We start from the raw sequence: 15,997 nt of genomic DNA on the forward strand, positions 1-15,997 counted from the left end.
ATACATATATCCCCATATCTCCTCCCTCCAAAAAGACAACCCTCAGGATGGGAGAAAATATTTGCAAATGAAGCAACTTAATCTCCAAAATTTACAAGCAGCTCATGCAGCTCAATATCAAAAGAAAAAACAACCCAATCCAAAAATGGGCAGAAGACCTAAATAGACATTTCTCCAAAGAAGATATACAGATTGCCAACAAACACATGAAAGGATGCTCAACATCACTAATCATTAGAGAAATGCAGATCAAAACTACAATGAGGTATCACACCAGTCAGAATGGCCATCAACAAAAAATCTACAAACAATAAATGCTGGTAGGGTGTGGAGAAAGGGGAACCCTCTTGCACTGTTGGTGGGAATGTAAATTGATACAGCCACTATGGAGAACAGTATGGAGGTTCCTTTATAAACTAAAAATAGAACTACCATACTACCCAGCAATCCCACTCCTGGGCATATACCCTGAGAAAACCATAATTCAAAAAGAGTCAAGTACCACAACTTTCATTGCAGCTCTATATACTAGGCTTTAAAACACACTTTTAAACAACAGACTTTCAAATTAAAGAGGAAAAGAAATTAGAAATAAGTATTTGTGGGAGGAAATCACATCAGGACCCAAGGTAAAATAATACAAGAAAGAAAGTTGATAGTTAAAAGCAGTATAATACTTTACTTAAGTAAAAACAGAGACAAAAACATAAGATTAATAGATAACATAACATTAATACAAAACTATAAGCTCTTTAGGGGTAAGGATTTTTGTTTTTTTGTTTATTGATATGTCCCCTGTTTCTAGATTACTTAGTGCAGAGTAGAAGTCCAGAATGTTTGTTGAATAAATGAATGATTGGATAAATGCATGAATGTGTGTGATGCAGAAATCGACCATGGTTCTCACAGTCGTACAAAACACATCTATGATCCTGTGTGTACTCAGGACTGCCAATCTGGAATGTGCAAATGGTTCAGATTCCAGAACAATATGCTAGATTCTTAATATAAAAGTGAGAAATAAAAAAATCTTGGCGTTCAAATGTCCATTGTCTAGCATGGAATAGCCATATGTACAAATAGCTTTGGTACAAGAGGATGAGTGAAAAAAGTTATATATAAGGATTATTGGGCCACAGACTAGTTGAAAAGCTACCAAAAAATGATAACATTTGAGGACTACCGAAAAAGATAAGTGAGAGGACAAAGCAGTACCATACTCAAAGTTACAAAAATATCAAAGTTTACACTGTTTTTGGAGAATAACTTTTAACTGTAATCTGTAGCAAGAAATATATATATATATATATATATATATATATATATATATATATACATATATATATACACACACATATATAGTATACCTAACTGAAACGTTTTATAAAGTAATACTCACCTTTATTCATTTTATGTATTTGATATTTTCTATTCTATTTTTTTTAGTGCTGGTGAAGGTGTATTAAATCAATTTCAAGATCCATTTGTTTGAAAAACATTGGGTTTGCACATTGAATAGATGTGGTGGGTAGACCACTGGCATGAAAACACAAAGAACACTCTGCCAGCACAGCTCCAATTCTTCTCCCATCCAGGTGGTTAGCTGCTGAGCTGCAATGCTTAGAGAAGGACTATGATCTGGTCTCCTTCTTACTTAAAACAACTCAGTGTGGTAGAAAAGACAAGTAAAGAAATCGCTCTCTGTATCAAGCCAGAGTGCAGGAAAGGAAAGTACCACAGGCCATTTTCTCTCTAATCTGGGCATAAAATTAGGGCTTACCATTATTCTATCTAAAAGGGTTATGAGAGCTTGGAAAGGAAATCATCTCACATCTGGGATTATCCTAAATTTGATCTATATCTGGATTTATCTCAGAGTTTACCAGAGTCAAATTGTCACACTGCACTACAAAAAGCAAAACTCTCTTCTCCTTCCCCTATGAATAACAATTTAACTGCTTCCACAACAGTCTTCATTGAAGACTTTTAAACACTCTATACATGTCAGGCTCTGTTCTAGTGCTAGGAACTACAATAATGGGGAAACAAAAGTCCAAGTCTCCTGAAGTTTATATTTTACAAAAAACAAATAGACAAATTACACACACTCAGCTAATAATAAAAGCTATGAAGGAAATAAACAGTGTCTTGAGTTAGGAAATAGTATTTAAAGTAGCCAGGGAAGGACCTTCTTAGGTGGTAATATTTAAGTTGAGGCCTGACAGATGAGGAGCCACTGAAGTGAAGTGCTAAGAAGAAAAACAATTTTCCAGGTCCTGGAAGAGCATATGTATAGACTTAAGACAGAAAAAAGGCGGAAGGCCTGTATATCTTGAGCCCAACAGGGAGCTGGGAAGAGAAGTATGAGATAAGCTGGGAAGTTACTTGAAGTTACTGGATTGTTTCAGTAACTGGAAGAAGAAGTTACTGGAGAATGACATGGTCCAATTTAGATTTTTTAAAAACTCATTTTTGTAGCTCTGTGGAGAATGGATTAGACAGGAGTGTGATTAGAAGTTGAGAGATCTCTTAGGAGACTGATTTCCATACAAGCAAAAATGGGAAATTAGACTAGGGTGTAGGCAGTGGATAAGGAGAAAAGAAGATGGACTCAGATATATTTTGGAAGTAGAACCAACAAAACTTATATTCAGATATTTCTTAAAAAAGACCACAAGTCAGTGAATTGGAAATAGGGTAGAGGAGTCAATGCATTTAAAAGAGGGAGGAAAAGATTTTGAGGACAGAAAGAATGGGAGAAGTATACACTAATCAACAGCCTAGAAGTAATATATTGAAGCAGTCACATTTTCAACTCTAATCCCATGTCCTGCTCTGGGCCTCTATTTTCTTAAAACAAGATATCAAACTGGGCAGAGAGGAAATGCTCTGAGGATTTTTAGCCTTAAATGGCTGAGCCCAGGCCACCGAAAAAAGATAATTTACTCAATGAAAATAATGGAGCAATATTTAACTAAAATCATTAAGAACACTTCTCACTCTGGCTGCACAAATTCCCTGGGTAGCTTTTAAAACTGTATGCGCAAGCTCCACTGGAGTGGTTCTGATTTAATTAGTTTGAAGTGGGACACAGGCATAGGTATTTTTTAAAAGCTCCACAGAGGATTCTTATGAGCAGCCAGAAAGCCCTGAGTTAGAAGTACAGCTGAGGATGTCAGGTCAATCAGCCTATTTCATTCAATGACAGATTAATAAAGAGAATGGGGTGAAGGAACTTTTCCCCCAGATAAGGAATACAGGCTCATTGGTTTAAAAGACATAGTTTGAGACTACAAGAAAATAAAAGTCAATTTTCTTCGTGTGATTTTTTTAAGCTGGGAGAAATTTTTTTCTCACCTACTTGTGAAGAACACAGACACCCATATAGACATCACATGTATTTTAAAATGTATTTTATTTCTACTATGAACAACCAAGAGGAAAGAGATTAACAGCTGATAGTTGACTGAAAGGAAAATGAAAGAGGAAGAGGGGCGTACCAATCTCGCCCAGACAAGGAGACACACGGGAAAAAATGAGTTGAAGCAGAGAAGTGATCACAGGGGATGAAGGATTCAGTTACCTCTGGGGGAAAAAAAAAATTGGTTACCAGAATACACCTGGCAATGGGTTTCACTGTATCACACCACTGTTGCTTTTCAACTGCTCCTTGGTTTGAACCTTTCCAAGATTTAACTCTTGAATGAGCCACAGAATTACCAGAGCAGGACTAAGAGCCAAGTAACCATTCTGCTAAAATAGAGACCAGAAACTTAATTTTTCAACTGCATTGAAGATTCTTTGTTGCTGGTGAATGTGTAACTGAAGGCAAGAGTAGTTATATAGTTTGCCCTAATCATTCCATCAGTTTGTGGTCTCACTGGAATCCGAACCAGGGTTTTACACTGTTGGGTTTTTACTTTGTTCCATTTACACCTTTGCATCCTAACTCCCCTGAAAACTTTGTTCCATTTACACCTTTGCATCCTAACTCCCCTGAAAACAGAGAAGAAAAACATATAGTGCAATTTCCAAATCTCCACGTTTGGAGAGCTCTAAGAGTTGCAACTGTCCAGATGAGACGGTAGTATATGAACGGTGCCGCCCAGATAATTCTGTATGATAAAAAATCTGGGAGTTGAGTAGACATGACAAAACATGGATTTGTTAGTTTTAAGTGGGCGTGTCCACTTCAGGAAGGGAGTGAAAGCAAAAGAGAATCGAGGATCTAAGGGAAGGAGGAGGAACGTAAAGAATCATAGAATATGGGTGCAGGGTGGTGGGAGAGGGATTCCACGACACCAAAGCAGCAGGTAAAAAAGCAGAGTACAGCTCAGAGGCATCTGGCGGGCACTCTCCCGGCGCCCCACCAGAAGCAGGCGGCACGAGCGCGCACTACAAATACCAGAAGCCCCCGCTTCCTAGAGCTCGCGCCACGTCGCGCAACGCACGCCGGGAGCCGGCCTGAGCCGCCAAGATGTCGCAGCAAGAGAAGAAAGCTTGAGTCGGGGGGCGGCGGCGAAGGAGGGGAGGGAACTGAAGAGGAAGATGGCGGAGAGCTGGAGGTGGCTCTGCCACGACCCCGGAGGACTAGGCGGGAGCGGGACCAGCTGTACTACCAGTGCTACTCGGATATATCGGTCCACGAGGAGATGATTGCCGACCGCGTCCGCACCGATGCCTACCGCCTGGGCATCCTGCGGAACTGGGCAGCGCTGCGGGGCAAGACCGTGCTGGACGTGGGCGCGGGCACCGGCATTCTCAGCATCTTCTGTGTCCAGGCCGGGGCCCGGCGCGTGTACGCGGTGGAGGCCAGCGACATCTGGCAACAGGCCCGGGAGGTGGTGCGGCTCAACGGGCTGGAGGACCGGGTGCACGTCCTGCCGGGGCCGGTGGAAACGGTGGAGTTGCCGGAGCAGGTGGATGCCATCGTGAGCGAGTGGATGGGCTGCGGACTCCTGCACGAGTCCATGCTGAGCTCTGTGCTCCACGCGCGGACCAAGTGGCTGAAGGAGGGCGGTCTTCTACTGCCGGCTTCCGCCGAGCTCTTCGTGGCGCCCATCAGCGACCAGATGCTGGAGTTGCGCCTAAGCTTCTGGAGCCAGATGAAGCAGCTCTACGGTGTGGACATGAGCTGCCTGGAGAGCTTCGCCACGCGCTGCCTCATGGGCCACTCAGAAATCGTGGTGCAAGGCCTGTCCGGCGAGGATGTGCTGGCCCGGCCGCAGTGCTTTGCTCAGCTGGAGCTGGCCCGCGCCGGCCTGGAGCAGGAGCTGGAGGCGGGGGTGGGTGGGCGCTTCCGCTTCAGCTGCTACGGCTCGGCTCACATGCACGGCTTTGCCATCTGGTTCCAGGTGATCTTCCCCGGAGGGGACTCGGAGAAACCCCTGGTGCTGTCCACCTCGCCTTTTCACCCAGTCACGCACTGGAAGCAGGCACTCCTCTACCTGAACGAGCCTGTGCAAGTGGAGCAAGATACGGACGTTTCCGGAGAGATCACGCTGCTGCCCTCCCAGGACAACCACCGTCACCTACGCGTGCTGCTGCGCTACAAAGTGGGCGACCAGGAGGAAAAGACCAAAGACTTTGCCATGGAGGACTGAGCGTGGCCTTCTCTCCCAGCTACCTCCCGAGGCGGCCAGACCTGCGCGGTAGAGGCGGAGGGGGGTCGGAGGAGAAAGGGAAATCTCACGTGCAAGTAGGAGACATTATCTTCCGTCTCCCTTTCCCCTTAGGGCTCCTGGGGAGGGAGAATAACTTCAGTCTCCCTTCGAGGAGATTCTTCTGGCGATATTTATTAAAAAGTGATTTTGATCCCCCTCAACGACCGAAACAGCGTGTTTATTAATGGCCCTTTAAGCCTCAAAAGCACGTGGTACCAAGCACTTGTATTTCTTTTGTTTCATGCAAAAAAGGGGGAAAAAGGGAAGAAAATGTCAGTTTGTGAAAGCTCCATTCACATCCCAGACACCTCACACCCTAAGTCTAAAACCAGGGAGAGGGTAAAGGGGTTTATAATTAGACTCCATAAATCTCCAATATGACTAATGTCTCTCCAGAGCCATATTCCCTCCCTTCCCAGGTGCCTCTAGGCTACGGTATTTCTTTCTCATTGTTTTTTAAATAAATTTTACTACTGGTAACGTGGGAGAGGAGAATGAGGACAAAGTTTAAATAACACTTCCTTAGCGTGCTAAAGTTGATGAACACCTTACTCCATTAAGTGAAGTTTTATTTCACTTAATGGAGTAAGGTGTTCATCAACTTTAGCACCCTAAGGAATTGTACAGCACACCTAAGAAATCTAGAAGGTACATTTAGGAGAAAAAGACCTGAAAGATGGTGAAGTAGTATGGATGTTTTAATTGTCTTTACTCTTTAAGATTTAACCAAGAAAATGTTCCATAATAAAATTTTTGTGTACTGCTTTAAAATAAGCTGATACAGGAGGTTTCTTCTGATCCTGACCCAAGGGCTTATTTATCATCATGGGAGAATTATTTAAGCTTACTAAATTACGGAAAATATTTTCTCAGCTAGAAAATTAAACTCCCTCATTCAGAGGGATCATGTGAAAGTTTTTTAGTGTTTTTGGGTTTTTTTTTTTTTCTTTTTAGCTCAGCTGAATGTGAAAGTTGTGAATTTAGGAAAATCATTTGTAATGAAGTGTGAGCCATGTTATCAAATTTATTTTACCGATGTTTCCCTCCTTATCTCTGTGGCAAATAAAGCATTGGCATTCGCTCTATTTTTATAGATGAAGTAAGTCTTGTGTACTGTTTGAGTTATAGATTTCACCTTTTTTAATATTGTTCTTAAAAACCGTGTTACAGCCCCTACAGAATATAGCTTAAGGATAATTCAACTATGCTTAATGTATGGTTTCTTCATACTAGTAGCTTTTGTATGCTAATAGAAAACAGGTGTGAAAAACTGGTCTTCTGAAGTACTCTAACGTAGTTCTGTTATTTTAACTGAGTTTTCTCCTTTATTCATTGCTTATTAAAATATTCAAGTATTACAACTAAGTTTCTAAAATTTGGTATCAGCACGAGATCTACCATTATGAAGGGAAACATACATGTACAAAATCATCAACTTTACAAGATCCTTGAATAGCAAGTAATACATTTATAGTTTGTCACCATGTTGATGTTAGGATAATTAGCTCATGTAAATGGTACAGTTATAGCAAGCTAGGCCTGGTTTAAGCTAGAGGTATAAATTACTTCCTTATGTTAGAGTCAACTGTATTTTAAGTTGAACATTTATTTATTTATCATTTTAGTGTACAGTTTTGAGTAGATTTCTGGTGTTTGTTTTAACTTCCTATAACGATCCCTTTGCTGTATGTGTACAGTATTGCCAGTATAAGCACACAAAGGGAACACCAGTTAAAACTTTGGGTAACTGTAGAAGTAAAAGGTAAGTATTTCATAATTACACAGAATTTAAAATTCTTATTGTTACTGTTTCCCCAAAGTAAGATGGATTATCATAAAAATACAGCTAAAGCCATTAGTCATGTGGCAACGTAACATAGTGGTTAAAATCTTGGACTCAGGAGCCAGACAGCTCATGCTGGAATCTAGGCTCCACCACTCTGTGTGACCGGGCAAAATACTTAACCTCTGTTTCTTCTCCAGTGCTGTCATGCAAATGGTGTAACAATCATACCTGCCCTATAGAAATGTGAGGATACTATGAGTTAATACATGCAAGCACATAGTGCCTGGTACATAATAAGATCTCAATAACTTCTTGCTGTTGTAATTGCGGAAAAGTAATATGCAAACCTGGAGCAGCTGGACACATAGAAAATGTGATACAGAATAAATTAGTCAACGTTTTGATTTTTTTACAGGTGTTGTTTGACAGTACAAGCATGGCCGTATATGATGAGCAATGTATGACACTGGATACCAGATGATCCAAAGAAGACTAAGCCCTGAAGTGAGGATTCTTCCAGAAGGATGAGGTTGTGAGATGCACCAAAATTCAGGCACTGTCCAAGCACTGTATGAACTGGTACTGATTGCTTAGGGTCACTTGGGTCACAGGAAAAAACTACCAGCCCTAAGGAGAGAAAAACATGGTGAAGTCCTACCTGCTTTCCTCAAAGAGCTTACATTTATTTAGCACTGTGAAACTTTCCAGATATTTTCATTAACTCACTGGACCAATGGACATTTTCTTTGGTATACAATATAATAGTCATTGTGATAAGTGCTTAGGATATAAACCAGTAAAACATAGTTTCTCCTTCAAATAGGTATGTTCACAGGATAAACCAGAAAGTAAAATAAACAAAAAATAATGGGCAAAAGACTGGGTGGTGTAGGTGTCAGGGAGGGCAAGTAATTATCTTCACCTTACATACTAGGAAAAAAGAGTTACACAGATTTTGAAGGATTTAGCCTAAGGTTATGTAACTAATTCATGACAATTTAACACAAGTCTTTCGATTCCTAACCAACAAAAGACCCCTTAGATTAAGGAAGTCTCACTGGAGACCTGTCTCACAGGCCTCAAAGAGCCACCACCTTCAGTATATAGGATCTTCAGGTTGACAAATACTAGGCACTCATGAAGCATTCCCTGTTCCCATTCCCCTAACGGAGCTAATCAAATGTGGCACTTTCTGAGGCCCCCCAGGGGACTGAATCCTCAACATAGTAGCAAAGGTAAGCAAACTCTGCCATTCTACTTGGTACTTGATGCTGGACAGCAGAGAGACATCTGGCCAGGCAGTCATTCATTTAATGATTTAATAAACACCAGCTATCTAACAGTTAAGGAAGCAGATCCTACTCTCAAAAAACTGGGGTCTGGCGGGGAGTAGAATTACCTACATCAATAATCTGCATTCATTCTTTATCTGGAAAGATTTCATTCCAACTAAATCTTACCCCTGCTGAAGCAAGGATAGGAAGCCAGTCCTCTTCTCAATTTCATTCTTAAAATTTTGCCCAAGTGCAAAAATACTCCTTATCATCGCATAGATTATGAGTTCCTCAGAGAAAAATTTCTCTGTGGTGTTAGTTCCAAAAATAAATCTATGTCCTCTATATAACTGGTTTGTTTCAGCTAACGGACACAATATTTTGGGTAGATGACCCTTCTCACACTGGCTACTAGAAAGTTGAGCCAAATTTATAGTTCACTTGTGCTTTTTGTTTTTAGCTTTATATCTGGCTTCATTTCCATAACCCAGTTTTTTTTCTTGATTTGTCCCTCTCAATAAAAATGTTTTGTTGGAATTTATGTATCTTTGTTCTCTTCTAATACTTTCTGGCATTAAGATATTTTCCTCCTTTTTGGAATACCTGCAATAGTTCTGAGGGTGAGGAGGTTGGAGAAAAGGCCAGAGGACCCTGATGTACGCCCCCTTTATTTTCTATGAAATGTGATGTCCAAAGTTGTTCATATGGATGGAAAGCTGATTGGATCCCATCCTTTTAGCCAACCTACAGCATTTTACACTTTGTAGAATCAAGATTTCTGAATGTGTGACAAACTCAGACATGTAGACAATCTTGAGGAAACCTTGAATATTCTGCGGCTCTTTGTAAGCCTAGAACAGGCCCTAATTGCATCTTAAACACAACCGTAGAGTTGTAGATTGCCAAACCCCTTCCAAAAGTGTGTGAAAATAGTTTAAAGTGATGATAAAGAGGAAGGAAGGACATAATGAGACTATTTCTCATATATGCACTTGTAGGGAAAGATTTGAAACAAAGCATCTAAACCTACCTAAACACAGAGAATTTTCATAAAAATTAAGATATCAACAGTAGCATTGGAATTGTGTTCCTTGGAGAGCTTTGATAATTAAATTCATCATTATTGATAATAATAATTTTGGGGAAAGACTGGTGAGATTTCAGTTGGATAGCTTTTTAACTCTAAAAATGATCACTTAGAAATTTAGAATACATAGAACTGGGGGCGGGGGGGCAGAATTCCTCCTTCTCTTTCTATAGGCTGTCCCCTGCAAGGAAAGGAAGGACAGAAAAAGGAAAGTGAGATGGAAAGAAATCTTCCCCACACATTTTTAAATACAGGCATTCCTGCAGTCACGTGATATTTGTATCACGTGATATTTGTGAAACCCTTCACATTCTGCAATACTATACACTAAAAATAAGGAAAAATTAGGTTGGGTGGACCATCACAACCTATGAAATTTTGTAACCAAGAGCACTAAGAAGACTAACTCTAATAAAAATAGTAGCAGTTTAAACAGATGTTAACCCTAATAAATAAACATTGCAGTAAATAAGACAGATTGATGAAAGGGCGTAAGGAAGAGTTACAGAGACAAAAAAAAATGCTCAAAGATGGGGAGAAGGCTTAATAAGCCTTTCTAGGACATAGAGCATGTGGCTGAACAGAGCCAAGAGGAAGAATGTAGGGTGTGACATATTCCTCTTTGGCTAGCTGCATTTACTTGTGTATGTGTACTTTGTGTTCTGTGGGTGCTACCTGGTGGTGTTAAATATTAATGATGGGAGTGATCCATATGAATCAATCAACTTCCACATTATGTTTTGACATTGTTCCTCTACTTACCAATATCATTTGAGTTCATTATTTTACAGAAACATGCACTGTAGCACAACATTCTGTCCTTTGTTTGATTTCCAGAAATTATAAAGTACTTCAAAATTCCATTGGGTTTATGGATCTTTTCAATGTGGGTTTTTTAAAAGGAAAATGGAATGGAGTGGAAGACTTACAGGTGGCTGTAACCACCCTTTAGCATGAATCTGTTTATTTTATTATTTTGGTCACCAGGAAAGATTCAACAGGAAAGGGGAATAGAAATTCTGGCCTGTGTAGAGTGGAAGGAAAATAGTTGAGTATTCAGAAGGTGGTTAGATAGTGGGATTGAGGATAATCAGTATTTTTCTAGAGCCAAAGGTAGCATAACAAACACCTTGGGGTCAGAGACCTGAAAGTTAGGAGAGAAGCACATAAATAAAGGTTAGAATTCCCATGTATACACTTTGCCTACATCACAATATCCTTAGGGTAAGCTTTTCTGAAGTCATGGGCTCAGAACATAACTAAGATTATTTTGATCGATTAAAAATAATTGCTTATTTTGATACCTGTACTTAATCTCCCCTTTCAGCTTAGATTCGAAACTTATTCAAAGACTCTTCTATGTAAGAACTTCCTAATCGTCTCAAATTTATGAACAAACCCTTCCAACCTCCATTAACTCAAGTGATGTGCAGCTTAGTAATGGGTGGTATGGAGTGGGGTGACATTAGACCTTTTTTAAAAAAAACACTTGCAGCTTTGCTCTTGGTAAAATTATTATATTTAAGGACAAAGTTCAGGGCTTCCCTGGTGGCACAGTGGTTGAGAGTCCGCCTGCCGATGCAGGGGACACGAGTTCGTGCCCTGATCTGGGAGGATCCCACATGCCATGGAGCGGCTGGGCCCGTGAGCCATGGCCTCTGAGCCTGCACGTCCGGAGCCTGTACTCCACAGCGGAAGAGGCCACAGCAGTGAGAGGCCCGTGTACCGTAAAAAAAAAAAAAAGAACAAAGTGCAGAGTTTTAACTTTAACTTATATATGACGTTAGAGAAAGGATTAAGAACCCCAAATGGTAAAAAAAAAAGTTCATTTTATGCATTCACTGGAGCCAGGCTTTTACCAGGAAACTCCTTATTTTAATGCAAACTCACTCTACCATTATTTATCATCTGGTGAATTATAAAAATAGGAAACATTTAAATGGTTAAGTATATACAGTAAAAGAATTAAAAAGAGGATTTGGAAAATCCACAGATTAAATACACAGTTCCTGAAGGACTGAGAATTTACTCTAGTTAGAATACTTAGGGGAAAACAGAGAGAGAATGACAGCAATTACAACAAGGGGATTTTTATATGAAATGAAATTAGAAACTAGCAGGAAATGCACAGTTTGTAATAAACAGAATTCAATATTAGCTAGCTTTGCTTAAACCCCAACCAGGGGAATTTCATAGAGCCCATACATTATTATAAAATAGGTTCACATATAAATTAATTCCATGGTCTTGGGTCCAAGAAAAAATAGGCTTCAGGATGGTGCTCTATGTAGTTAGAAGACAGAACAATTGAGTTGCTCTAAGCAATAAGACAAGATTCTTAAAAGTAAAACTAGACCAATAAAGGCTGTGGTCATTGCAGCCCCCCCATAAATAGTGATGTTATTTAAGACATTAAAATGATATATTATTCAGTGCTAAAATATGTGATATGGTTGTTAGGGAGATATAATTTTTCATTTTTTGATTCATTATCTGATTTATACCAGATGATAAAGCATTCATAGGGACACATAGTGAAAATAACATATGCTGAAACTTTATGCCAAATGATATTCTAATGCACCAGCTACACTTCTCAGCATGTAGAATATTTTTATGCAATAATGGCATATTAATCATAGTATGCAAAATCCCATTAAAATCAATGATGTATTAACTTTGTTTACTTCATATGAGTCATACATAATAAAATAATGTTCTGTAAAGAGTGGCTTTCATCCCGAGGAAAACTTCATAGCATAAATTTTCATGTAAAAAAACTTGTGTCAGACATGCCACAGCATACATAGAGATAAATAGTCATGATACTTACATCAAGCATCTTTGTTTTTAAATAATTATTGAGTGCCTAACGTGCTAGATGCACTTTAGGTACATTATTTTATATACTCCTTGAAATACCTCTGTAAAGTAGTTCCATTATCAATCCCATCTTACAGATGAGAAAACAAAGCATGGAGTTGGGTGAATTGCCCAAGGCCACATGGAGAGTAAGTGGCAGAGCTTGGAACTCATCATCTAAACTCTGAGCATCTAAACTACTACACTATATATCCTGTCCATGATGCCTGTGTCCTCAAGAGTTAAGGTGACTTCAGTAGGCACTTAAAATAGACTCATCATTGTCTTAGACTGGGATCTTGTAGAAGTGTTTATCAGGAAGTATTCCCAGAAAATGCTAGAAGGACAGCTGGGAAGCAGGACTAGGATGGGAAGGAAATCTGGCTACCACGTGATATTAAGCCAAGTCCCAAGAAAGGGAACTTTGTCTCAATCCTGCAGAGATGCTCTGGAGACAACATAGATTACACATGCTGCTCCCTAATTAGGGACATGTGTGACCTATGCTGTCTCCAGAGCATCTCTGCAACATTCAAACCTTCTCACCCATCAGACATTGGCTAATGACTGACCCTAGAGGGACATAAATTCCTAGGCACTTCTCAGCTCTCATGTGGGCAGGCATAACCGTTTCCACAGCCTAAGGGCAGTCCCCCAGCTAAGGGTCGACAGTGTAAAAGGTTAAGAGTCAAAGTTCTGGGGCAGCAGATGTACCCCCCAAAAAAGGGAAAGGATACAAAGCCACAAAAAGTAGAATAAGTGGATTACTGATAGGATATTGCTATTGTCATAAATATCCATTCTAAGATTCCTTGACAGTGTAAAATGTTAAGAGTCAAAGTTCTGGGGCAGCAGATGTACTCCCCAAAAAAGGGAAAGGATACAAAGCCACAAAAAGTAGAATAAGTGGATTACTGATAGGCTATTGCTATTGTCATAAATATCCATTCTAAGATTCCTTTACATTCTAAATAGTTAAGACATTTGTTTTATGTCCCTCTTTATCATCAGATTTTTTTAAACTGCATGAATGAAATACAAATATATTTAGAAGGAAAAAGTTGCTCTCCCATTCCTCCTAGTTTAGAATGTATCTTTCTACTATGTGGACTCATACACATATTTATGTAGTTTTTTTACAAATATGTAGACATTATTCATATTACTCCAAAAATTATTTTAGGTCAAAATATATATCCTGAATATTCCTTGAAGTCAAGACATGTATAAATAACTTAGTAAGAGTAAATAAAAATGTATGGTATACATAATCCGTAATTTATTCAACCAATTTTCTATTGATAAATAGTTGTTTGCAATTCTTTGCTACTACAAATTATACTTACCCTTCTTTCTATTCTCTTCCTAAGTGATCTCATCCAGTCTCATTACTTTAAATAGTGTACAATCTATATGCTGATGACTCCCCAATTTATATTGTCATCCCTGACATTTCTACTGAGTTTCAGACTCATTCAATTGCTCAATTGTCATCTCCACTTCGACATAACAGGCATAACCTAACATAACCAAGTATTTCATATATAATATATGTATAACATATAATTATATACATAATTTTACCATATGTATATATATCTCTAAACAGCATATTCTTATGTTTTGCTTGTTTGTTTTTTCAGAACCGCTGTATATTTATCGGATGTATTTTTTAAATAGCCAGAACCTCTCACTACCCTCTATCCAACTTTATCTTTAGTCAAGAGTTGATATGCTCCCTGAAAACATGATAACAGCATAGATCATCACATCAGATCATGATCATCGGTGAGTGTTTATTAATGCTTATTATATGAGAGTACTATTTTTGGTTTTGGTATATCAAGAAACATAGGACAAGGTCCCTATCCTGAAGGAGCTGTGTCTGAAGTGGAGAGCAAGCATCTCAACTTCTTAAAGACAACTAGTATGATAATATAACATACTTTCAATAACAAATGAATCACAGAGACAATTGCTATTATAAGAGTTTGGTCACTGCACAATGGGAGAATCAGAGCTTCTCACTGAAAATGGAGGAATGGAACCACATCTTGCTGATTCACAATCATGGCAAGATCTCCCTGAGGGACTCTCCACCTAGAACATTCTTTCATTAGACTGCATGTTCCACTCTCTCTCTCTCAGTTCTCTTCTCAAGTGTCACCTCAGAGTAGCTTTCCTTGATTACCATGATGAAAAGAATCCTCTTTTCTACCACAGATACCATTTTCCCCTTGTTATCTGAAATTCAGTTGTTTACTTGTGTATAGTCTTTCTCACAACGTAAGATTCACAAGCGATGAAATCTTGTCTCTCTCATTCATCATTGTCTATACATTGCCTAAAACATTATCTGGCACAAAGTAGGTATCCAATAAATATTTGTTGAGTTTGTTGAGTAAAGGGACCTTGTAAATCAAATGGAACTTACATAAGAGGACAGAGTAGCCATTCTAGGCAAGGACAATGGCTTGAGAAACAAGTGCTCCTTAGAGAGTTATTTGCAAACATGATCCATCAGTGGCTTTCTACTGTCTACATGGAAATTTTAGTAATACCTGGGATACTGATAACACTAATGGACAGTGCAAATGATTCAGCTTGACACTATTAGAATAATTCCTAGCCAGTTTATAGCCATTGAGCCTTCTCCTAGGTCTCCCAATTTTTCCTGAGCACACAGAATAAAGCTTGTCAGAGGAAGTTGGTTGAATCTCTAGAAATAAAATTTTGCAAGGCATTAGACAAATGAAAGTGTTGATAGGACTTTCAGAATGATTGGCTTGTTTTTCAGGATTTCCATGAACAAAAGAGAAAGACTAAAATTTATGACAAAGAATGAAAATAAAACCAAGGTCTAATTTGTTAAAGATGAAAACTTTTTTTCCAAGACTATATTTTGACAAGTTTAGTCAGATTTCTCCCCAACTACTGTTTGACGAGTATCTGCCAGTCTTCTCTTCCCCACCAGGCCTGAGTGGACAAGATCCTACAAAATGGCCAAAAGGCTACTGAAGGAATTACAGATGCTGTGCTCTTCATTCACTGTCATCATCCATGCTGCCCAGTCTATGCCATGAGATCACCCCTGATCTTGTCCATTTGCATTAGCATGAGGCTGCATTTCTTCCTTTGAGGAAGGAAAAAAGCAGGATCTTCTCAATTACTGCTCTGAGTGGGTAAAGCTCATAAAAGATATGCTTTATGAGAGACCACAGCAAGAGGCAGCAACCACAGAGTGAGGCTACATACCAATATATTTTGATAGGATTTTACTAAGAACCATTTTGAAAAAAATTCATCTATTTTAATAGTATATTTT

The 15,997-nt window shown here is 39.2% G+C and overlaps 1 protein-coding gene across 1 annotated transcript; it reads left to right on the forward strand.

Annotated features, from left to right (window-relative positions):
• Positions 1-4,265: 4,265 nt before the first annotated feature.
• PRMT6 (protein arginine methyltransferase 6) lies at positions 4,266-5,642 on the forward strand (the record flags this gene model as incomplete). The annotated part of the gene is made up of 1 exon (XM_079721486.1): positions 4,266-5,642. One exon carries the CDS (start codon positions 4,266-4,268, stop codon positions 5,601-5,603), a length of 1,338 nt encoding a protein of 445 aa, XP_079577612.1. The 3' UTR covers positions 5,604-5,642.
• Between the last annotated feature and the right edge of the window lie 10,355 nt (positions 5,643-15,997).

This window comes from Hyperoodon ampullatus, assembly GCF_949752795.1.
Source record: "Hyperoodon ampullatus genome assembly, chromosome: 2".
Lineage (NCBI taxonomy): Eukaryota > Metazoa > Chordata > Mammalia > Artiodactyla > Ziphiidae > Hyperoodon > Hyperoodon ampullatus.